The following is a 25,390-nucleotide window of genomic DNA, read 5'->3' as shown; positions in this document are numbered from 1 at the left end:
AAAGGATCTGGGATAGGTGCTATTACTTCTAAGACTTTCAGGTAAAAATATTTTTAGTCATAATAGTAATAAACAATGAGAAATAAATAGTGCATAGTCTTAAGAGAGTTAATTAAGGATATGGATGAATATTAAATATAAGATAGTAAAGCATGAAACTGTATACAACAATGCTATATATACCAGGTACTATGAATAAAAAGGAGCTCTGGTAGCATAGTGCCTAAGGCACTTGACTGCTCACCAGAAGGCTGGCGGTTCAAACCCACCAGCCACTCCTCGGAAGGAAGGTTGGGCAATCCTACTTCCGTAGTGATACTGCCTCGGAAACCCAAGGAGGGGTCGCTGAGTCGGGGCCGACTCGATGGCAAACAGCAACAACAGCAACAACAGAGTAAATAGAAAACATGCACACATCCTTGAGTATACTCATGGGGTGTTTAAGCATGTGTGCACACTCAGTTTTATCTCTAAAGTGGACTAGAAGCTTCTTACTTTACTATACTGGTTGGCTTTGTGAAACACCTCTGTACTGGTTCCCAGGAGTCCAACGCCCAGAGTATCCAGAATCATCCTCTTGCTCCTCTGAATAACACGATCTGTCAGGTGCGCCACGTTCAAGCCATGGATCAGTTTGGCAAAGCTTTCTGTGACAGACTTTAAAAAGAAGAATATCAGGATAACAGGGGTACAGTCCACTTGATATTTACACATTTCCTTTCTGTAAGAGAAGGTGAGGTATTTTACTATAAAGAGTGTTACTCCACTAGAGGAAACTCCCTTGAAATTCATTTCAATTCCTAAAAAGTTATATATACTCAGCACCTACTATGGTGTGGCATGTTGTTGTTGTTGTTGTTACATAGGGATGTAAAAATGTATACTAGCCAGTTTCTGTCTTCAGTCTAGCTGATGCCACAAACTAGCAAGCAGATGATAACAGAGTGTGGTGTAGTCTCTGGTGGAGGAAAACACAGAGTTAGGGGGACGGTGGTAGAAAGAACATGTTTCCCATAAAGGAGGGATGGAGTGAGGTGGGTTGCATTCAGACAGTTAGCAGCTACCATTTTGGAGATGTACCAGGTATTGTGCTGACTCTTAAATCCAACATCTCATTCAATTCCCACAAGTCCCTAAGTAGGTATTATTAGCTTTACTTTGCAGGTAAGGAAACTGAGACCAGAAAAGAAAAGTCATTAGGTTAGACAGCTAATTAAATGGTAGTTAGGCTGCAAACCCCAGTGGGTCTGACTCCAAAATTGGTGTGTTTAGCACTAAGCATGTTTCCTGCAGTGAGGCCTGAGGAACATGTGCATCAGAATTGTCTGATTCGTGTTGAAATAAGCATTCCTGACCAGGCCACCAGACTAGAACCTTTGGAAGCATAGTGCAGGATTCTGGTTTTAACATACTTGGGTGATTCTTAAGTTTTCTAGAGCAGTGAAGTCCACTGTGGTAGCTACTTGCCACATGTGGCTGTTGAGCTCTTGAAATGTGGCTAGTCCAAATTGAAATGTGTCATCAGTGTAATCTACACATTGCATTTCAAAGAGTTAGAAATCAAAGAATATTTTTTTTGTTGTTAGGGGCTGTTGAGTCAATTTCAACTCATAGCAACCCTATAGGACAGAGTAGAACTTCATAGGGTTTTTTTAGGTTTTAATCTTTATGGGAAGAAGATCACCAGATCTTTCTCCCATGGAGCTGCTGGGGTTTGAACTGCTAACCGTTCAGTTAGTAGCTGAGCACTTAAGTGTTGTGCCACCAGAGTTCCTAAAAGAATATAAGACATCTTATTAATAACTTATAAATATTGATTACATGTTGAAATAATATTATTTGCAATATTTTGGTTTTAAAAATGTGTTATTAAAATGAATTTTATCAGTTTCTCCTTACTTTTTAAAATATGTTAACTAGAAAATTTTAAATTACATATCTAGCTTGAGAACTGCTTCATGTTCTTTTTTGCTGGAGACTACCTGGGGCACCAATACCTGAGCTGGTGATGAAAGCTCATAGGAATTAGCTAGGGGAAGGTAGAAGGGGCAAGGATGGAGGACAAAGGTAGAGGTAGTAGCACAGTCAAGGGCTTGGACATATGACAAAAAAAAAAAACCCTAAACCCACTGCCATCAAGTATTTGATTTTGACTCATGGCGACCCCCATTGAGTTTCTGAGGCAGTAAATCTTTATGGAGGTAGCTTGCCCAGTCTTGCTTCCTCAGAGTGGCTGGTGGGTTTGAACCACCCACTTTCTGGTTAGCAGTCAGATGCCTTAGGCGCTACCAGAGCTCCTGGAGGTGTGACAAGGTGCAGTAAATTCAGCAAACTCCCATTGGAGAGCTGCATGCAGGGGACAGAGGTGAGAACAAGGATGGATTTACAGGCTAAGTGTGAATTATAAAAGTATGTCATGCTGAACACTTGGAAGTCAATAGGGAGCTGTTGTGATATTTCAAGAAGGGTAGAGATATGAGCAGATTTGTGTTTTAGAGAGATTTCCAAAGGCAATTGTGTGGACAGTGTATTAGAGGAGAGTAGACAAGGATAGTTTAAGAGGGTGCTGCAGTGGCCCAGATTCTGGACCTGGGGAATGGCACAACCAGTAGGCAAGAGGAAGAACACAGAAAGAGGTGCAAAACTTTTTCTGAGCATTGGGCTCATCAGGACTTGTTGACTATGAAGTGTCTGTGTGCATCCTGGTGGAAAAGACCATTCTGCTCTCTCCCCACAAACCAGATGAAAACTTGCAGGATTATTTACATTTCATAAGCTGTAAAACATTTGCAATTCCTTTAAATATGAAGTTCCTCAATGCATAAACAATTATTTTGTTTTCTGCATTTCTTCACAAGAGAAATCTATCATGTATTGTGAAACATACTCTCTTTAAGTTGTATTTCACTCTATGCCTAGCACTTAGAACCAGGTGCCATTGAGTCTGTTGCAACTCATAGTAGACCCTATGTGTGTCAGAGTAGAACTATGCTCCATTGGATTTTCAGTGGCTGGTTTTTTAGAAATAAATACGAGTTCTTTCTTCCAGGGTACCTCTGAGTGGAACTTGAATCAGAGTCAGTTAGCAGCTGAGCTGTTAAACTGCTTACATAATCCAGGGGCTCTGATTACCTAATACCACTTCGTAAATGTTACATCTCTTCCCTTCTCTGCTGAGAATACTACATCACTACCTTTCTGGGCACCAGATCCCTCATTTTCAGATGTTAGCTGCAGGGTGAGAAGGTGTTGAGTTAGAGGACTGGGTACCTGGGGCTCTGTTTCTAAACTCAGGGCCAGTGAAGAGATAGAGCAACCGAATCAGTGACCAATCCAAAGTCCACCAACCTGACCATGAACTAATCCCATATTTAGAGTCTTTAGATTTATCAGGCTAGGGAATGTCGGCTGTTTTCAAAAGGATGGACTACTTTTTATTTTTTCAGAAACATCTTTATAAAGGAGAGGGGAGTCTGGAGTGGAAGAAAACAGAAAAGATGGCTAACAGAGAGAAAGGGGCTAGCCCAAAAGTTTCTGATGAGGGTAGAGAATAATAGTAACTTGATTTTCATGGTGCTAGAAATTTGAGTAAACATATTTAGAAATAGAGACAGAGAGGGAGAGAGAAGAGTTGGCTTCAAGGTCCATCATGTAAAATTTAAGAATTTCAAGTGCTGGTTGGATCTTTGTTCTAAGCAAAATTACGTATATACCCCTTTTCCCCTACTTGCATAGTTCTTGAGTTGGAAATCAGTTAGTGATTGTTCAGCTCCTCAGGGACATTTCTGAAGGTAGGTCCTGAGCTGCCTTTGAGTCTTGCATCCATTTCTAAAATACCTGTTTGGTCTGTTTTGTTTTCACATGGCATTTATATCTCTTTTTAGTGAAATACTGTGATTAATGCATAAATTATTAATTTTATTATTAATAATAAAAATTGTTTATTAAATTAACAGTAAATTGATGTTATTATTTATTAAAGTAATAATAACAAACCAATGCATTAAATTATTTATGCATAAGTTTATTAATGCATAAATTATAAATTAATGCATAAATCATAATACATAGTAGTTTAATAAATATGTGATGAATTCTTTCTATGTGTCTGGCATTGTACTATACACTTGAGAAAGCCAAATCTATATTCTATGGTTTCTGCTTCAAAACCACCACAATTGTTTTTGAGTTAACTCTGACTAGTGGTGATCCCATGTATGTCAAAGTAGATCTGTATTCCATAGGGTTGTCAATGGCTGATTTTTTTGGAAATAGATTCCCAGGCCTCTACTGAAGTGCCTCTGAGTGGACCTTTTGGTTAGCAGCCAAGAGCACTAGCCCTTTGCAAAAAGTTAACTTTATTGACATCTAATTTACATACTGTCAATACAGGAGATGTGAAAGTCAACAAATAATTAGACATGCAATCTGACAGTGCTATAATAGACACACATAAAATTAAAACCCATTGCCATCAAGTCAGTTCCGACTCATAGCAACCCTAGACAGAGTAGAAGAGTCCAGTCCCATAGGGTCTCTGGGACTGTAAATCTCTATGGAAGCAGATTGCCACATCTTTCTACTGTGGAGCAGTTGGTGAGTTCCAGTCGTCAACCTTTTAGTTAACAGCATAGCGCTTAACCATTGCACCACCAGGACTCCTCATATAAAATTTAAATAAATAAATAAATCCATTGCCATCCAGTAGATTCCAACTGGTAGTGACCCTATAGGACAAAGTAGAACAGCTCCATAGGTTTCCAAGGGTATAAATCATTATGAAAGGAGACTGCCAACATCTTTTCCTGCAGAGCAGAGTGGCTGGTGGGTTGAACCACCAACCTTTCAGTTGGCAGCACAGCACTTAACCACTGTACCCCCAAAGCTAGGTTAAAATACCCCCACTGTACCCCAAAAGAGGTTAAAATTCAGTGAACTTCCAATGATTCATTTCCTTGTCCATTTTAAATCACTGTTGGAAAACAAAATGCAATTAATTATATAGCCCAGAGGTGATGAAATAAGTTAAAATGCAATTATTGAAGTAAAAGTAGTTAGCTCTTAAAAGGAGAGGACAACTGATGAAATTGAGAAAGGAAAAAGTAAACTAGAAATCCAATTTAAATAAACCAGATAAAATGTAACGATACCTTGAGCAACATGTTCTAAAGAGGAGGTTTTTCTCAAGAGTGAATTGGAGTAGTAATTTGTTGTGTGACTATATTTATACCCTTCACTCCTCTCAAATGCCTTCTCTTTCTCTTTGTGTTTTTAACTTTAGAATTTCCATCATTTCAACACCTCCCAACTAACTTACTTCAACTTCCTCTATTGTTGTTGAAATCATCAATAAACATGTAAATAACTGAGCCTAGGAAGTACAGTGGCTATGATCATGTGATTTCTCACAGGCATGAGGAAGAAGCAAAGGTGGTAAAATGAGCATTTCATCTTGTACCTGGATCCATACATTAAATATAGAAAAATCTCTCTCTTTTATATAGATATTCCACTTCTAGGAATACCTGGATGTTCCTGTATCTCAAAACTCAATTCACTGCCCTCAAGTTGGACCCAAATCATAGCGACCCCTCCTTGGGTTTCTGAGGTGGTATCTCTACGGAGCTATATTGTCCGATCTTCCTTTCGAGGAGTGGCTGGTGGGTTTGAACCGTCAGCCTTCTGGTTAGCAGTCAAATGCTGTAGGCACTATGCCACCAGAGCTCCCATTCCTATTTCTAGGTATTCCTTTTCCTTCTATGGAAATAGGCATATATATGTATATAAAAAGATTATAGCCAAAAAATATTCAGAGCCTTGTTTATAAGATCAAAAATTAGAAACAATCAAATGCCCCCAAATAGTGAATTGGCTAAATAAAACACCTCACATGTTATATTTAAGGCATACACACATTTTCCCTTGTACTTCATTCCTCCTGGTCATTAATTATTCAGGAACAATCGCAGCAACAAGAAACTCCTGGTATCTTGAGAATTAGGAACCTAAGAGGGCATTGGGAATTAATTTTACTTCTTTATCATTTGCTGTCTTGTTTGTCCCTGAGCTGCTCTTTCCATAAATGCAGATCCCTGATTACCCATTCTCTGTCCTACTTCTGCCTGCCTCCCTCTTTGATTTATGTGGCTGGAATCTGCTTCAAGAAAGACAGTCCAGGCCTCTTTGTTTATAGATCACCGTGGATTGGTTGGCCCAGACATAACTCTATTTCTCTGGATCATTGCTTTCCTTGGGCTGCCTCACTATCACCACAGCACTATCACCATCATACCACTACCACCATACTACCTCCACCACCACCACCACCACTAGTTGCTGTTGAGTCAGCTCTGACTCATGGCGACCCCATATATGTCAGAGTACAACTTTGCTCGATAGGGTTTTCAGTGACTGATTTTCTTGGAAGTAGATCTCCAGACCTTTCTTCTGAGGCAACTATGGGTGGACTTTACCCTCCAAGCTTTTGGTTTGCACCACCATGTGCACCACCCAGGGACTCCTTGGGCTGTTTAACCAAAAAAAAAAAAAAACAAACTCCTTGCCATTGAGTTGACTCTGACTCATAGTAATTCCCACTGGGTTTCCAAGGCTGTGAACCTTTATGGAAGTAGATCGCACTGTCTTGGTTTGTACTTATGAGTACAAAAAATAGATTACTTATGTCAAAAATGTGTAAGTTTCTCATTATGAAAACAAAGAATTCACTTACAACACTAAAGATGATCTTGTTAATATTGTTAAAAATCTTTGCATTCTAACAAATACATAATCTGATAATCTTTTGGCTGTTTTATAAACTAACCTTTAAAAGTAGCTAGGTGTTGAGGCCCACTGAAACCAGAAGTCAAGTTTCATTATTTATTAACTTTCACTTAAACTCAGTAAACAATAGAAATTAATAAACATCCTGTTTTCAAGATGGATGAAAATATCTTGTTTTCAAAGCTTTATAGATCTTGTAAACATAATATCTTGGATTATCTTATTATTGTTTAGCAGATTATATAAATGTCAACCAATCAGAAATTTTATCCAAAAATGCCTGACAACTTTGTATATAATCACATTAAGAATCTGATTATTTGGAGTACTCATTTACTATGTAAATGATGTGTTGGCCAATGGCATACTGTGTTTTAAACCTGTATAACAATCTATTAATAGTGTCCTAAGGTGTTCATTTTTGATGTTCATTAATGCTTATGAATGGTGTCCTAAGGTGTTTAAAATGTTGGGTCTCTGGAGACAAGATCCAAGGGCAAGGTGAGTGACAAACTCCAAGAGTTGGCAGTGATAGTAACATGACTGTTGGTGAGGAGCTATGGGTGGAGGTGGCCAACAGGAAACCCCATGTGGAAGGACAGCATAGATAAACTTAAGAAACAACAAAATGAAATAATTTTTTCTTTTCAACATCCTAATTCCCTAATGTTATCCTCACATTTTTAGGAAGGTTTGGTATATATCACAACCTAGTGCCAGCCAGGCTTTGGGGAATGAGGTAGGCATAGTTGTTCACCCATGAAGTAAAGAGGGTTGGAGAGAGAAGTTAGAGACAGAAGTGACCAGCATCAACTAGGGAATGCAGGTACTCTTTGGTTAGCCTAAGAAGTAGTTAAAGAAGAATCAAAGTAAGGGGCATATGATTGTAGGATGGTAAGGGGAAAAGAGACTTAGAAAGATGGAGGACTTAGAAATGTTTAGACTCCATTCTTAAATTATCTGTTGCCTAAAATGGGCTTTCCAACCATGGTCCACACTGGGGACACATAGCCCTAGGGCTCAGAATTGGCACATGGGTGGTTGTGTGCATCAAGTTACTATTTCATACCATACTTATTTTATACCAGTGGACTCCAAAGCCAGTGTGCAGTAGAAGGATGGATTCCTGATTCCAAAGAACAGGTTGCATATTTTGACTCCTGTCATTAGGGCCATTTGATTAGACTCTAGCAAACAAGAATAATCACATTATATGACTATGTAATTCATTACTGGATATAATAATAATAATAATAAAAACAGTCACCATAGAGTCAGTTCTACCTCATGGTGACTCCATGTGTGTCACAGAAAACTGTGCTCCATTGGTTTTTCAATAGCTGTGATCTTTTGGAAGTAGATTACCAGATCTTTCCTCTGAGACACCGCTGGGTGCCCTCGAACTACCAAACTTTTGGTCAGTAGCTGAATGCATAACTTTTTGCCCTACCCATAGTTTCCTCATTGCTTGATCCAAACCCAAACCCAAACCCAAACCCACTGCCATTGAGTTGATTCTGATGAACAGCGTCCCTATAGGACACAGTAGAACTGTCCTGTAGGGTTTCCAAGGAAACTTTATGGAAGCAGACTGCCTCATCTTTCTCCCATAGAGTGGCTGGTGGGTTTGAATCACTGACCTTTTAGTTAGCAGCTGAATGCTTTAATCACTGCACCACCAGAGCTCCCTTCTTTGCTGGATAGTCTATATAAATTGATTTGGGGCTTTGAATCAGTTTAGCCCTGTTCAGGCATGGCCAACAAAGTAACATCGAAATTTTAAAAATGTGGGTAAACCAGAATGCTAAAGAGACAGGAAAAATTATGAGTCAAAGCCCTGCTAGAAACTTAATCTCCCTTTTGAAAAATAAAGGCAGTGTGTGTGTTGCATACCAACAAATTCTCTTGACTGGCTGAGTAGAAAACAACTATGCCTAGCTCAAAGATTATGGATGACTGCACTGCTTTGAATGTATCATATTTATTCTCCACAGTCCTGGCAATAATCTGATGTCACACATCAGGCTCCTGTAAGGGCTTACTACGCCTCTTCTGAATCTCTCATTCCAAGACTTTGATCTAAACTTGTTCCATTCCAGTTAGCATTCTGGATCACGCAAATTTTAAAATTGCAGATCTTCTAATTTTGCTTTGTTGGCTGTGACTGAACCAGTTTGAACAAGTTCAAAGTCATGAAATGATTTTAGTAATCTCATAGAGTTAGAAGGAAACATGGGCATCATTTAGTATGACAAACACTTAAACTGGAATTCTAAGTATTATACTATTTGGGAGTTTCAGAATTCTCAGCTTAAATGTCTCTGTTTACTCAGTTTATGTGCACACATGAATGTAGTAGATTCTTTTGTTTCCCAAACAACCTCTATGAGAGTTGTCACAGTTATCACTCTCAATTTAAACAGAGAAGGTTAAGACTCTAAGAGGTCAAAATATTTTTCAAGTTCAGAGTGAGAGTAAGGATTGGAGTTGAGACTCCTAAAACCACCTTTACAAGAAAATGTCAATGGGTTATGATGGCTTCAACCATCTCACTGTGGAAAGACTTTCTGAAGGAATATTCCTGTCTGATGAGCTTTGATGGACAGACTTCACATTTTGCTTCTGTTGAATTGAGAAGAAGAGTTACTTTAATTATTGGCTAGTTTAATTAGTTTTTTAAAAAGAAACATTGCTGTCAAGTTGATTCCAATTCATAGTGACCTTAAGGATCAGAGTTAACTTCCTCATAATGTTTCCAAGGTTGTGATCTTAACAAAAGCAGATTGCTGCTTCTTTTTTCCTACAGAGTACCTGGTGGGTTGCTGAACTTCTTGTTAGTGACTGAGCACTTTATCCACTGCATCACTGGTGTTAGGTGCCATCGAGTCAGCTCTGATTCATAGAGATCCTGTGTTCAACAGAATGAAACACTGCCCAGTCATGCGCCATCTTCACAATCCTTGCTGTACCTGAGTCCATTGTTGTAGCCACTGTGTCAATTCATCTCGTTGAGGGCCTTCCCCTTTTTCACTGACCTTCCACTTTACCAAGCATGATATCTTTCTCCAGGAAATGGTCCCTTCTGGTAACCTGACTGAAGTAGGTCAGAAGAAGTCTGGCCATTCTCGCTTCCAAGGAGCATTCCGGCTATACTTCTTCCAGGACAGATTTGTTAGTTCTTCTGGCAGTTCATGGAACTTTCAGTGTTCTTCACCAACACCACAACTCAAAGGCATCAATTCTTCTTTGGTCTTCCTTATTCATTGTCCAGCTCTCACGTGTGTATGAGGTGATTGAAAACACCATGACTTGGGTTAGGCACACTTTAGTCTTCAAAAAGACATCTTTGCTTTTCAGCACTTTAAATATGTCTTTTGCAGCAAATTTGCCTAGTGTAATACGTCATCTGATGTCTTGACTGCTACTTCCTTTGGTGTTGATTGTGGAACCAAATAATATGAAATCTTTGACAACTTTAATCTTTTCTCCATTTATTATAATATGGCTTATTGGCTTAGTCGTGAGGATATTCGTTTTCTTTATGTTGAGATGTAATCCATGCTGCAGACTGTAGTTTTTAATCTTCATCAGTAAGTGCTTCAAGCCATCCTCACTTTCAGCAAGCAAAGTTGTGTCGTCGGCATATCGCGGATTGTTAATGAGTCTTCTTCCAATAATCCTGATGCCACAATGTTCTTCATATAGTCCAGCTTCTCGGATTTTTTGCTCAGCATACAGATTGAATAAGTATGGTGAAAGGATACAACCCTGACACGCTGCCTTCCTGATTTTAAACTATGCAGTATCTCATTGTTCTGTTCAAATACAGCCTCCTTGTCTGTGTACAGGTTCCTCATGAGCACAACTAAGTGTTCTGGAATTCACATTCTTCTCAATGTTACACATAATTTGTTATGATCCACACAATCCCATGCTTTTGCAGAGTCAATAAAACACAAGTAAACATCTTTCTGGTATTTTTTGCTTCGAGCCAAGATTCATCTGACATCAGCAATTATATCTCTTGTTCCACGTCCTTTTCTGAATCCAGCTTGCATTTCTGGAAGTTCTCTGTCACTATACTGCTACAACTATTTTTTAATTATCCTCAGAAAGATTTTACTTCCATATGATGTTAATGATATTGTTCAATAATTTCCACATTCTGTGGGATCACCTTTCTTTGGAATGGGTACAAATATGGATCTTTTTCAGTCAATAGGCCATGTAATTCTCTTCCAAATTTCTTGGCATAGACAAGTGAGTGCCTCCAACACTGCATCTGTTTGTTGAAACATCTCAATGGGTATTCCGTCAGTTCCCGGAGCCTTGTTTTTCACCAATTCCTTCAGTGCAGCTTCAACTTCCTTCTTCAATACCATTGTTCTTGATGCCAACTCCTGAAATGGATGATCATCTACCAGTTCTTTTTGGTCTAGTGACTCTGTGTATTCCTTCCATCTTCTTTTGATGTTTCCTGCATCATTCAATATTTTGCCCATAGAATCTTTCAATATTGCAACTCAAGGCTTGAATTTTTCCTCGGTTCTTTCAGCTTGAGAAATGCTGAGTGTGTTCTTCCCTTCTAGTTTTCTAACTCCAGGTCTTTGCACATTTCATTTTAATAATTGATGTCTTCTCAAGCTGCTCTTTGAAACCTTCTGTTCACTCTTTTATCTTGTCATTCTTCATTTGCTTTAGCTATTATCCATTCAAGGGCAAGTTTCAGAGTCTCTTCTGACATCCATTTTGGTCTATTCTTCCTTTTCTGTCTTTTTAATGACCTTTTGCTTTCCTCACAGATGGTGTTCTTGATGTCATCCCACAATTATTCTGGTTTTTGGTCATTGTTGTTCAATGCATCAAATCTATTCTTTAGATAGTCTCTAAATTCAGGAGGGATATAATTGAGGTCATATTTTGGCTCTCATGGACTTGTTTGGTCAACTTCAGACTGCAAAAGTTGGTAAAAATCTTCAATTTCCTCATCTTTGGCTTTGGTGGTTGGTGCATAAATTTGAATAATAGTAGTATTAACTGGTCTTCCGTGTAGGCATATGAATATTATCCTATCACTGACAGCATTGTACTTCAGGAGAGATCTTGATAAATTCTTTGTGATGATGAATGCCATGCCATTCCTCTTCAACTTGTCATTCCTGTCATAGTAGATCATATGGTTTTCTTATTCAAAATGGCCAAAACCAGTCCATTTCAGCTCACCAATGCCTAGGATATCAATCTTTGTACGTTCCATTTCAATTTTGACAACTTCCAATTTTCCTAGATTCATACTTCATACATTCCATGTTCACATTATTAATGAATGTTTGCAGGTATTCCTTCTTATTTTGAGTCATGCCATATCAGCAAATAAAGGTCCTGAAAGCTTCTTCTCATTTTGAGAAGAAAATTTTTCTCATTTTGAGTCATGCCATATCAGCAAATAAAGGTCCTGAAAGCTTTACTCTGTGTGCATCATTAAGGTCGTCTCTACTCTGAGGAGGCAGCTCTTCCCCAGTTGTATTTTGAGTGACTTCCGACCTGATGGCCTTACTTCCAGCACTGTATTGGACACTATTTCAGGGCTATTCATGAAGTTTTCCAATAATATATCAGACACTGTTTCATTGCTATTCATAAGTTTTTCACTGGCCAATTCTTTGGAAGTGGATTGCTGTTTCCTTCTTATGAGTCTGTCTTAGTCTGGAAACTCTGCTGAAACCTGTCGACCATGGGTGACCCTGCTGGTATTTGAAATAACACTGGCATAGCCTCCAGCCCCACACAACATGCAAAGCCACCACAGTATGACAAACTGACAGATGAGTGGGGTACTGCATCACTCCAAAAAAAAAAAAAAACCCTCCAAACTCACTCCTGTTTAGTCAGATCTGACTCATAGCAATTCCCCCTTGGGTTTCTGAGGGGGTATCACTACAGAAGTAGATTGCCCAATCTTCCTTCTGAGGAGTGGCTGGTGGGTTTGCCCTGCCAGCCTTCTGCTATCAGTCAAATGCCTTAGGCACCACACCACCAGAGCCTCTAATTTGTAACATAGCAATAAATAATTAATATAAGCTGCAGCCTAACAATATGACTTGTAAGGGCTTTGGAATCTAACTGTAGTCATCTCTTCACTCTCATAAGTGACTTAGCATCCCCTCTTCCAAAGGGCATGGGTCTTTATTGCCTTGGGGATCTATGCATCCACAACTCTAACTGAAACTCTAACTTCTCCTTCCCACTCTACCCTTTCCTTTTCCTCGTCTTCCATCTAAGTCAGTAGTCTGTGGTCACTAAGTCAGTGATTTAAACTGGGACACTTTTTGTTGTCACAATTTGGGGAAGTGTTACTAGTATCTAGTGGACAGAGGCTGGGCCTGCTGCTAAATGTACTATCATGCACAGGACAGTTGCTCATAATGAAGAATTAATCAGCCAAAAATGTTAATGGTGTTGAGTTTGAGAAACCCTAATCCAAATCTAAGGGCTCTTCCCCTGCATAATATCCAGTTTAGGTTAAGTGCCCCACTTGCATATTTTCCATAGCATACAGGTGTATCCTCCTAGTATCCCTTATTAGATTGGGAAATTCTGTTTAGATAGGGAACTAACTGCTCTACTCATTTGACCACTATATCCCAGGGTCTTTCATGGTACCAACACATACCTGCTGCCAACAAGTTGATTCCAACTCATAGCAACCCGGTAGGACAGAGTAGAAATGTCCCATAGGGTTACCAAGGTTGTAAATCTTCATGGTGCCAGACTGCCACATCCTTCTCCTGAAGAGCAGCTGGGGATTTCGACCACTGACCTTTCAGTTAGCAGATGAGTGCTTTACCACTGCATCACCAGGGCTCCTTCTCTCAAGGCATCCTTCTGAAACCCACTACTGTCAAGTCAATTCCAACTCAGCAACCATATAGGACAGAGTAGAACTGTCCCATAGGGTTTCTGAAGCTATAAATATTTATGGAAGCAGACTGACACATCTTTTTCCCGGTGGATACAAACCACCAAGCTTTTGCTTAGCAACTGAGAGCTTTAACCACTGTGCCACTAGGGCTCCCCTCTCAACACATAGCAGGAGCTTTCTAAATACTTATAGAAGGAATTACTGGAAATCTAATGCTTTCATTAATTTAATCATATAACATGAAAAAGGTTTAACGCCTCTGCATTCCTGATTGGAATATGTTGGAAAAATACTTCTTACGGACTGTGACCTTTAATCTACTTTGGACTGCATGTCTGATGGCAAGTCCAAGGCAAAGAACAGATCCTTTACTCCAGCTTGACATCAGCTGTTCAGGCTGTAACAGTTTGCTTTGGGAGAATGTAAGCCAGGAAAGTAAACCAGGAATGTTTGAAACAACAAATCAAGAATGTGAGAAGGCAGACTGTTACTAAACAACAACAACAAAAAAAACCTGCTATAAACTATTTAATTTGATCAGTTTTGTTAGAATAGTTTATTTAAGTTATATGAGTTTCAGTTTCTTTTTCTGGCCTGCCCTTCCGGTGCTGCTATTGGGCAAGAACACTTAATGTTCTTTCTGGAAGCCTATGTTTTGAGAGTGTATAGTGGTAGCAACCAGAGTTCATTTCCCTGATTAGTTCTTTGTTAATTCATTTAGGACATTGAAATATACTTATCATCATAATGGGGAAGATAAAAAATCCAGTAACACATCAACACAGAACGTTTTAAGATAAATATTTAGAAGAATGCCTCATGGAACCATTGTTTTTGTATGTGTGTGCACGTGTGTCTTCTTCTGATAATTTTTCTTTACCAACTTATTAAATCTGAAATGGGATCTTATAAGTGCACAAGAAGGGATTAGGTTCCATGAGACTATGAAGTAAGGAATTTGAACTATTGAATGAATGTGTGCTTTTAAAATCATTGTTTAAATAAAATTGATTCAACATATTTTATTGTCATATATTTGTAAACATATTTTCCATTTGTGTGTGCTCAGGGTAGTTATAATGTGTCCTCTAAATCACTCTTCCTCAAAGAAAAGTATCATTTAGAACTCTCTCATAAGCATAAAATAGTCCATTTGTGTTTCTTGTTGTTGTTATTTGCCATAGAGTCAGCCCCCGACTCCTAGCGACCCCTCCTTGGGTTTCCGAGGCAGTTATCACTACGGAAGTAGGATTGCCCAACCTTCCTTCCGAGGAGTGGCTGGTGGGTTTGAACCGCCAGCCTCCTGGTTAGCAGTCAAGTGCCTTAGACACTATGCTACCAGAGCTCCTTGTGTTTCTTAGTTAACCAGTAAATGTTGAGTGATCACCCAAGGGCTTGTATTGCTCTGCACCAGATGCTTGCTAAAAGCAGAGTAAAATGGATCAATGCCTTATTTGAATAAATCTGACACTTAAGCAATATTCTGTACAGAAACTGTTTATGGATATTGTTTCGGTTACTCAGTGCCATTTTAACAGGAGATATCACAAATGGGATGGTTTTAACAAACAGGAGTTTATTCTCTTAGAGTTTGGAGGCTTTAGTCTGAGTTCAAAGTGCCAGGCTCTAGGGGCTGAGTGAAAGCCCCTCAACCTTGAGCTTCAGCTCTGCCTCCTGTTTCTGGCCCACTGAAGCTGGAAGCTTTTCTTCACTAAGACAGCTACTGGCTGCTGAGGCTGACAAACTCAAGGTCAACAAGTAAAAAGGCACAGTCCCAATGTTACCAAACCACATGGCAGGCCACTAATTCAAGTCCAGAAGAAGTCCAAGATCAGTAGAGCATGGCAGGCTGCTGAACAACAACTTGGCTATGTGCAGAGTTCAAGCATGCCAAAAAAACTAGAGACCATTTCCAAAGCTGCTGCTTATATGTGGGAAGCAGACCACATCCCTAAAGCTACTCAGCTGCTCTAGTAGATTTCACCATGGGATTGATTGCTAGTCTCACCATGGGGAATAACTGCATCTAGCTGCCCAGCCACTCAACCAGGCCCAGCCAAGTTGACAACAGCTTTTTAACTACCACAGATATTTAGAAGACAGAATAGATTCTTGGTGGTTTTTGCTCTTGTGAAACTAAATTTAAATATAGAATTACCATGGACCTTAAAGGAACGTTATTAAACCTTTACATCTAAAGAGAATACCCTAGACTGGAGGAATGCATAATGAAATGGACACTGTCCTTATGCACTATGGGGAAAAATATAAATTAGTACAACTCATTTGGGAAACAATTTGACCACATGTATCAAGAACCTCAAAAAGATCTTTTTATCCAGTGATAACCGTTCTTAGGACCCTATTTGAACACAGAAAATCAGAAAATACATTAGGCATAAAGAGAAAAAAACAAATATTTTAAGCAGTATTTGTAATAACAAATAATTGGAAACAACTTTAACCTCCATCAACAGGGTGTGGATTAAAATAAATTATGGTATGTACAAATATGCATATTATATACACACACACACACATATACACACACACATACACATATATATGTCTGTATGTATATATGTGTGTGTGTATATATATATGTGTGTGTGTGTGTGTACACACACACATATGGCACACACATATATATAAACTAGAAAGAAAGAGTCCAAAATGTTATTAACGGTTTTGTTTGAATTGGAAATGAGGTCTTTCTCTTTGATTTTCTGTATTTTCTTCTGGATATGTACTACTATTTTTAGGCAGAAAATATAATTTAAATGAAGAAATTAATGCTCAGATCAATTTCACATGGATAGAATTGTAGCCCAGAAAACCCATGTAGTTACTGCTTAATTTTCTACATGAAAATATCCATGTTTCTGACTGGGAGCGCTCTTAAAAATATCACCATTTATTTGTAGGTTCTCGGAAGGAAGATGGGGCAATCTACTTCCGTAGTGATACTGTTTTGGAAACCCAAGGAGGGGTCGCTGTGAGTTGGGGCTGACTCGACAGCACATAACAACAACTTTTGTAGGTTGGGGCATTGGTGGTTTAGTGGTAGAGTTCTCACCTTCTATGCAGGAGATCTGGGTTCAGTTTCTGGCCAACGTATTTCACATGCAGCCACCACTCAACCACTCATCTATCAGTGGAGACTTGCATGTTGCTATAATGCTGAGCAAGTTGCATCAGAGCTCCCAAACTAAGACAGACTGGGAAGAAAGGCCTGGTGATTTCCAAAAATCAGCTAATGAAAACTCTGTGGATCACAAATGGCCTGATCTAATTGTGCATGGGATCACCATGAGCAGGGCCTACTTGGCAGCAGGTGATAACAACATTTATAGGTCTGTAACTCCCTACTTCCTATCACATGCTTTGCAAAGACCACTGGATTCTAAAATAAACTATGCCATATGTTATGTTTCCCTTCAAACATCTCTGTCAGGTCTATATAGTATCATGGTTAACCCATCCATTCTTGTTTTACTAATAGGTGTTGATTTAAAGATTGAGAGTGGGATAGGTATAATAAACTGACACAACAGTTCTCTTTATTTGTGCTGTTAAGCATCAGCAGAAAATGTCGAGTTATCTTGTTTTGATACTTCCATTTGACAGAGACTTTCTTCAGCTGAGGGAAATTTTCTTCTATTTCTTCTTCTTCTTTCTTTCTTTCTTTTTCTTTTTTGCCATTGGTAGAAACACATAGCAACCCCCATTTGGTTTCCTAGGCAGTAAATCTTTATGGTAGTAAATCGCCTCATCTTCATTCTGTGGAGAAGCTGGGGGTTTGACCCACCAACTTTCTGGTTAGCAGTCAAATGCATGAGGCATTGTGCCACTAGAGCTCCTCTTTTATTTTTTCTTGATTTATTTTAATTTTTTCCTACTATACTGGTATTGGGTAGGTATTATGCATTTTTTAAAAATTTATCTCTTTTTTTTTATTTTTGTAGTGTTCTCTCCCCTCCCTTCCCATCTCTGTTAACCAGCAAAGAAAGTCTCCTTTCATATATAAACTTTTCCTTGACTTTTTATGATAACAGACTAATACAGTATTTGTCCTTTTGTGATTGTCTTATTTCACTCAGCATAATGTTCTCCAAGTTCATCCATGTTCGGTGGTGTTTTGCAGATTCTACATTCTTCTTTAGTGTTGCATAGTATTCCATTGTGTGTATGTACCACAGTTTGGTTATCCATTCTCCTGTTGATGGGCACCTAGGTTGTTCCATATTTTGGCTATTGTAAATAGTGCTGTGATGAACATGAGTGTGCATATATCTGTTCTTGTCCTGGCTCTCACTTCTTTAGGGTATATAACTACTAATGAGATTGTTAGATCAAATGGTCTTTCTAATTCCAACTTTTTAAGGAATCACCATACTGCTTTCCACAGTGGTTATATCATTTGACAGTCGCAGCAGCAATGTATGAGAGTCCCAATCTCTCCACATCCTTGCCAACGCTTTTTATTTTCTGTCTTGCTGATCTCTGCTATTAGTGTGGAAGCAAGATGGTATCTTACTGATGTTTTGTTCTGCATCTCTCTAATGGCTAATGATCGTGAGCATTTCTTCATGTGTTTGTTGGCTGCCTGAATATTCTCTTTGGTGAAGGATCTGTTCATGTCTTCTGCCCATTTTTTGTTTGTCTTTTTGTTGTTGAGGTGTTGGAGTTTTCTATAAATTTTAGAGATCAGTCCCTTGTCAGATAAGTCATTGCTGAATATTTTTTTCCCCAATTTGTAGGTTCTCTTTTGACTCTTTGGAGAAGTCTTTGGAAACACATAAAAATTAAATTTTTAGAAGGTCTCATTCATCTGATATTATCCTTTTAATTTCTGTTGGTTCTGTTGTGACATCATCCAATTCATTTCTTATTCGTGTTATTTGTATTCTCTCCCTCTTTGTTACATTTGTTACATTTGCCAGCAGTTTGTAAATTTTATTAATCTTTTAAAAAAATCAACTTCTAGTCTTTCTATTTTCTGTTTCATTTGTTTCTACTTGAATCTTTATTATTTCTTTTCTTCTGGTGACTATAGCCTTTTTTTTGTTTTTTTGCTACTCTTTTTCTAATTGCTGCAGATAGGGGGTTAAGGTGTTTAATTTGGTTCTTTCTTCTTTTTTGATGTGTGTGCATTTATTGCTATACATTGTCCTCTGATCACTGCTTTTGCTGTGTCCCAAAGAGTTTGGTATTTTGTATTTTCATTCTTGTTTGATTCAAGGAATTTTTTAATTTCATTTTTAATTTCTTCTATTACCCAGTCATTCTTAAGGAGGGTGTTGTTCAGTCTCCATGTGTTTGCTCTTTTTCCATTGATCTTTGTATTTTTGATTGCTAATTTGATAGCATTGTGATCTGAAAAGATGCTTTGTAGTATTTCAATGTTTTTAAATTTATTAAGGCTTGCTTTGTGGTTTAACATATGGTCTATTCTGGAGAATGTTCCATGTACACTGGAAAAGAATGTATATTGTGCTGTTGTTAGGTGAAGTGCTCTGTAGATGTTTATAAGATTAAATTGGTGGATTGTATTGTTTAGTTCTTTTGTGCCTTTGTTGAGTTTCTTTCCAGTTGTTCTTTCATTGAAAGTGGTGTATTAAATTCTCCTACTATGACTGTGGAGTCATCTATTTGTCTTTTCAATTCTGTTAAAGTATGATTTATATATTTTGGGGCTCTTTCATTGGGTCCATAGATATTTATTATTGTTATGTCCTCTTGTTCAATGGATCCTTTGATCATTATATAACGTCCTTCCTTGTCTCTTATGGTAGTTTTTGTCTTAAAGTCAATTTGATAAGAAATTAACACTGCCACTCCTGCTCTTTTATGATTGGCATTTGCTTGATAATGTCTTTTTACAATCTTTGGTTTTTAGTCTTTTTGTCTTTGTCTCTAAGATGTGTGTGTCTCTTATAGACAGCATATTAATGGGTTATGTTTTCTTATCCAGTCTGTAACTCTCCATCTCTCTCTCTCTTTCTTCTTCTTTTTTTAAATTGTGATTTGGGTGAAGATTTACAGAGCAAATTCACTTTCCTTACAGCAGTTTACATACACTTTGTCTCATGACATTGATCACAGTTTACCACAATGCAACAGCTCCCCTCCCACTTCCTCCCCATAGTTACCTCTTCCCAATGTTCATCCCTCCATGCACTCCTGCCCCGTGAGCTGTCTCCCTGTGCATAAGCAGCCCATGATTGTTCTCTCCAAGAAGTGTATCTCTACCTGAGGTAAATGTTCAACTCATATGCCTATATTTTGTTTGGCTGAAAACCACAGGTGTGGGTTCAATTCCAGACCTGAAGGGCAGCTAGGGGCCATAGTCTCAGTATTTCCACCAGGCTCTATCGGACTAGCAAACCTGGTCCCCCCACTTTTTCTTTCTCCAAATGATTTTGAGTTTTGTTCCACGTTGTTCTCCCTCTCTATCAAGGATCTCCTACATAGATCCCCTTCCAAGTGGATGACAGTGGTAGCTGGGCACCATCTAGTTCTTCTGGTCTCATAGTCGTATAGGCTGCAGATCGGATGGTGTACCAGTCACTAGGACTAATTGTTTCCATGAATTTTGGTTTTCTTCATTCTTCTTTGCTCTGGACGAGGAGAGACCCATTGTTGCATCTGGATGGCAGCTTGCTAGCTTTTAAGATCCCAGTCGCTACTCACAACTCTCCATCTCTTGAGTGGTGCATTTAAACTATTGACATTCAGTGTAATTATTGACAAGTATGAATTGGTTGCTGTCATTTTGTTATGTGTTTTTTTCATGGTATTGCTGATTTCTTTGTTCTATATAATTTTCTATGCTGAACTAATTTTGTTTATGAATTTTCTTATCACTTCCTTCATTGCTTTTTTTTTTTTTTTAGTATTTGCTAAATATTTGTGCTTGCTTTGTGTTTATTTTGATGTGAAGGTTTATCATTTGTGAAACCCTGTGATTTATAATTTTCTCCTGGGTTTAGAACATTCCATTCTATCTTGCAACTCTCTTGACATCCTCACTATTTAGAAATTCTATAACTACACTGTTTTTTTCCCCTCTTTTTGGTTTGTAGTTGTCCTCATTTGCCAATTAATGACTCTAGTTCCCTGTTTACAGTCTTGTAAGCTAAGTTACTTTGGATACTTCCATAACTAGGTTGGTTTCTGGGTTATGTCATCATGTGTGTTAATGGTCAGTTGTTATTTCCTGTTTTTGGTTCTCTGTCCAAAGCACTCCCTTTAGCATCTCTTGTAAGGTTGGTCTGGTTTTAACAAGTTTCTTTAATTTATACTTGTCTGAAAATATCCTCATTTCACCATCATATTTGAGGGCTAATTTTTGTAGGCATATAATTCTTGTTTGGTAATTTTTTCTGTCAGGGTTTTATATACACCATCCCATTGCCTCTCTCCTGTGTGGTTTCTGCTGAGAAACCAGAGCTTAGTCTTATTGCTTGCCCCTTATAGGTAACGTTTTGTTTTTCCCATGCTGCTTTCATGATTCTTTCTTTGTCTTTGGTTATGGTGAGTTTGATGATGATATGTCTTGGTCATTTTCTTTTGGGGTCTATCCTGCTTGGGCTTTATTAGACTTCTTGAATGGATTTATTATCATCTTTCATCATATCAGGGAAATTCTCTCCCAACAAATCTTTGACAATTTTTTCTGTAGTTTTATTTGTCTCTTCCTCTTCTGGAATTCCAATTACACATAGGTTATTCCTCTTGATAGTATCCCACGTGAACCTTAGGCTCTCTTCATTTTGTTTTGATCTTCTGTTGTGATTGACCACTTTCCAAAGAAGTATTGAGGTTTTTGTTTTCAGTCTCAGCAATTACGTCTTCCATCGATTCAGGTCTACTCCTTTGCCCATTCAATGTATTATCTATTTCTGAAAATCTAGTATTCATCTTCTGGATTTCTATCTGTAGATTTTGTATCATTTCTAATTGTTCATTTATTTTGTCTTTTTGTTCTTGTATCATCTTCCAAAATTGTTCTAGTGTTTTCCTCAATTTTGTCAGTGTTTTCCTTGATCTGTCTCTCAATCCACTGAAGGTACCTAAATATAATTCTTTTGAATTTCTTTTCAGGGAGTTGCAATGCTGCTTCTTCCTCTGGGATGTGTTCTTGGTCTATATCCTGGTCCCTTGTTTTTACCACTTTTTCTTGCTTCTTTGTGTGTACTGTGATGGTCTGTTGTCTCTGAGACATTGTGATGTTTTTGTGTTTATATTTAATTGGTGATTGTATGTTGGAGTGATTGGCCCAAGATTTACATTTTCTTTGGATGCTTTGGAAGTTATCTGAGTAAGCAGGGTACTGTGCTTCTCTATTTGCTAGTTGGCAGCAATTATGCATTCACCACCTGTCTCCTTTCCAGTCATCAGCTTCCCATATGTCTTTACTGTCCTCAGCAAGATGAACTTATTCTTAGGTCCCTGGAACATAAATGAGAACACTGTCACTTTATGTACCCAAAATGCCTGATGGTTGTAAACGTTCAAAGTGGCTGCACCCTCCAGACAGCTGAAAGTCCACAGCTCAGTTTATCTCCTTCTTTGCTATTTCCTTTTTTAGTTATAAGCCACCAGTACAGTTGTCCAAACAGCCGTTGGTGAGCACGGCTGATTTTCAGGTTAATTCTCAGGTCCTATCACCACTTGGAAATATTCAAACTGACCATGCCATCAACATAGCTAATAGTCTGCAGCTCCATTTGTCTCTTTATTCACTGTTCTCATTCAGGTTCTTCTACTAGTTTGTGTTTAATCCACTTCTGTCTCCTTCCTTTAAAATCTCTGGGCCCCAGAATTATCTTCTGTATCTGTGTCAACTGGTTCCTCTTCTATTTATTGTGGAGGGTCTGTGTAGCTTGTGTGCCTATTCTGCCATCTCACTGGAAGTCTCAATATTATGCATTTTGCATTTGTCTTAATTTGATTTTTTTTTAAACAAAAAGTTTATTTAATGTTTATTAGAGGTCTGTTCATTTTATGTGGGCTAACTTTGTAACACATTCACTCTGTTTTAATGTGGTTTGTGTGAAATTTTACAGAGAAAATAGGTTTATCATACAACAATTCATACACATTTTGTTTTATAATACTGAGTGCAATCCCCACAATGTAGCAACACTCTTGCCACTTATTCTCTGTAGTTACCATTTCCCTTCATCCTTCTTTCCCATGCCTTCCTGCTTTCTTAGCTGTATCCTTGGGCAAATGCCATCCTTTTATCTCATATGGTCAATTGCTCTAATGAGTGCATACCTTCCTGGTATTATTGTTTACCTTATAGGCCTGTTTACCATTTGGCTGAAAGTTGAACCATGGGGGTGAGTTCAGTTCTTTACTTGTGTTTTATTGACTATTCAAAAGCATTTGACTGTGTGGATCATAACAAATTATGGATAACATTGAGAAGAATGGAAATTCCAGAACACTTAATTGTGTTCATGAAGAACCTGTACATAGATCAGGAGGCTGTTGTTCGAACAGAACAAGGGGCTACTGCATGGTTTAAAATAAGGAAGGGAATGCATCAAGATTATATCTTTTTATTATACTTATTCAATCTGTATGCTGAGCAAATAATCTGAGAATCTGTACTATATGAAGACATGTATGGCATCAGGGTTGGAGGAAGACTCATTAACAATCTGCAATATGCAGATGACACAACCCTGCTTGCTGAAAGTGAGGATGACTTGAAGAACTTACTGATGAAGATTAAAGACTACAGTCTGCAGTATGGATTGCAATTTAACATAAAGAAAACAAAAATCCTCACAACTGGACCAAGAAGCAGCATCACGATAAATGGAGAAAAGATTGAAGTGTCAAAGATTTTGTATTATTTGATGCGCAATCAACGCCAATGGAAGCAGTGGTCAAGGATTCAGATGATGTATTGCACTGGGCACATCTGTTGCAAAATACCTCTTTAAAGTGCTAAAGAGCAAAGATGTCTCTTTGAAGACTAAGGTGCACCTAACCCAAGCCATGGTATTTTCAATCAACTCATATGCATGTGACAGCTGGACAATGAATAAGGCAGTGAAAGAAGAGTTGATGCTTTTGAGTTGTGGTGTTGGCAAAAAGTACTGAGAGTACTGTGGACTACCAGAGGAATTAACCAATCTGTCCCAGAAGAAGTGCAGCTGGATTGCTTCTTGGAAGCAAGACTTCATCTCACCTACTTTGGTCATGTTGTCAGAAGGGACCATTCCCTGGAGAAGACTATCATGCTTGGTAAAGTGGAGGGTCAGTGAGAAAGGGGAAGGCCCTCAATGAGATGGACTGACATAGTGGCTGTAACAATAGGCTCAGGAATAGCAAGGATTGTGAGGCTGGTGCAGGACTGGGCAGTGTTTTGTTCTGTTGTACATAGGGTCGCTATGAGTGGGAGCCAGCATGATGGCACCTAACAACAATAAAGGCCATAGCCTCGGGGATCTGCCAGTCTATCAGACCAGTAAGGCTGGTCTTTTTTCTTATTTTAAATTTTGTTCCACATTTTTCTGCCACTGTATTCAGGTATTCCTATTTGGTTTTCTTTCAGACCAGTCAGTCGTGGTAGCTGGACACCATCTAGTTCTGGTCTTAGGGCTGAAGAGGCTGATATTTGAATGGTCCATTAATCTTTTAGACTAATTGTTTCCTTAACATCTTTGATTTTCTTCCTTCTTGACTCCAGATGGAGAGAACAATAGGTCAACGTTAGATGGCTGCTCGCAAGCTTTTAAGACCCCACTTGCTACTCACCAAAGTTGGATGAGAATATTGTCTTTGTGGGCTATATCACGCCAATTGACCTTGGTGTCCCCTGTGACTATGGTTCTGAACTCCATGTCTTAATTTGATTCTTATATTTTCCTTTTTTTCCCCACATTTCTGTTCAATGTTCTGATAGGACTCCATGGTTTGGTCTTGTGATCACTGATTTGGTTTTCATTTGTGCCCACTCTGCATTTCAACACATTTAATGACTTATTGTTTGATTAATCATGATTTTATTTTATAAGAACTCTTGTTCTCTGATTGACATATCACATAGGAGTTTTTCTTTATTTTATGGATACTGAAACTTCTTAATCTCTTTGGGAAACGACTTCAAAAATTAAAAGAGAATAATTTTTTTTTTCTTCACAAAGCTGCTTCTTTCTGGTACACCTCTTTCTAGCCATTGGGTTTTCTCCTACCATGTGATTCTGATTGTTCTTTCATATTTCTAAGTTCCACATTCATCAGATTGGCTATTGGTGTTGGAACATGACCATTGACTTCAAGATCACTCTGGCTGTGGTAGATGTTCCTCTTCCTCTTCAGTACTAGTATGAAGTTTGACTGAAAGGGATCTGTGGTTGTCTTCAGTAGTCTGTCAGACATGGCATGGGGAAATGAGACTCATACAGGACGGTGTGAAAACAAATGGAATTTGTTGATGCTGGGCCACACAGAAAGTTGCACCTGGAGACAAAGCAACAACAAGCTGGAATTGTATGAGAGAGCTTTTGTATGGCTAACAGAGTGGGGTCTTCAGTGAGAAATGAAGTCTAATCAGTAAATTTAACACTTTCTAGTGTATTGGCACAGGAAAAGGGAGAAGTTCTTATCATGGGAAACTATATGGGACATGGCTGCAAGGGGCCCTTGAGAGTCTAGGTTGTA

General features: G+C 38.5%; 1 protein-coding gene across 1 annotated transcript in view; it reads right to left on the bottom strand.

Annotated features, from left to right (window-relative positions):
• ACOD1 (aconitate decarboxylase 1) overlaps nt 1-25,108 on the bottom strand; it is a 30,369-nt gene extending 5,261 nt beyond the window's left edge. Inside the window, 3 exon segments of the mRNA XM_007941526.1 lie at nt 496-657; nt 1,413-1,531; nt 24,922-25,108. Coding sequence (XP_007939717.1) covers nt 496-657; nt 1,413-1,531; nt 24,922-25,108 — 468 coding nt within the window.
• Between the last annotated feature and the right edge of the window lie 282 nt (nt 25,109-25,390).

This window comes from Orycteropus afer, unplaced genomic scaffold, assembly GCF_000298275.1.
Source record: "Orycteropus afer afer isolate SDZICR_OR568_19922 unplaced genomic scaffold, OryAfe1.0 scaffold00081, whole genome shotgun sequence".
NCBI lineage: Eukaryota > Metazoa > Chordata > Mammalia > Tubulidentata > Orycteropodidae > Orycteropus > Orycteropus afer.
Note: the sequence above shows the minus strand (reverse complement) of the source record. Positions and strands in the feature narration are given on the sequence as shown.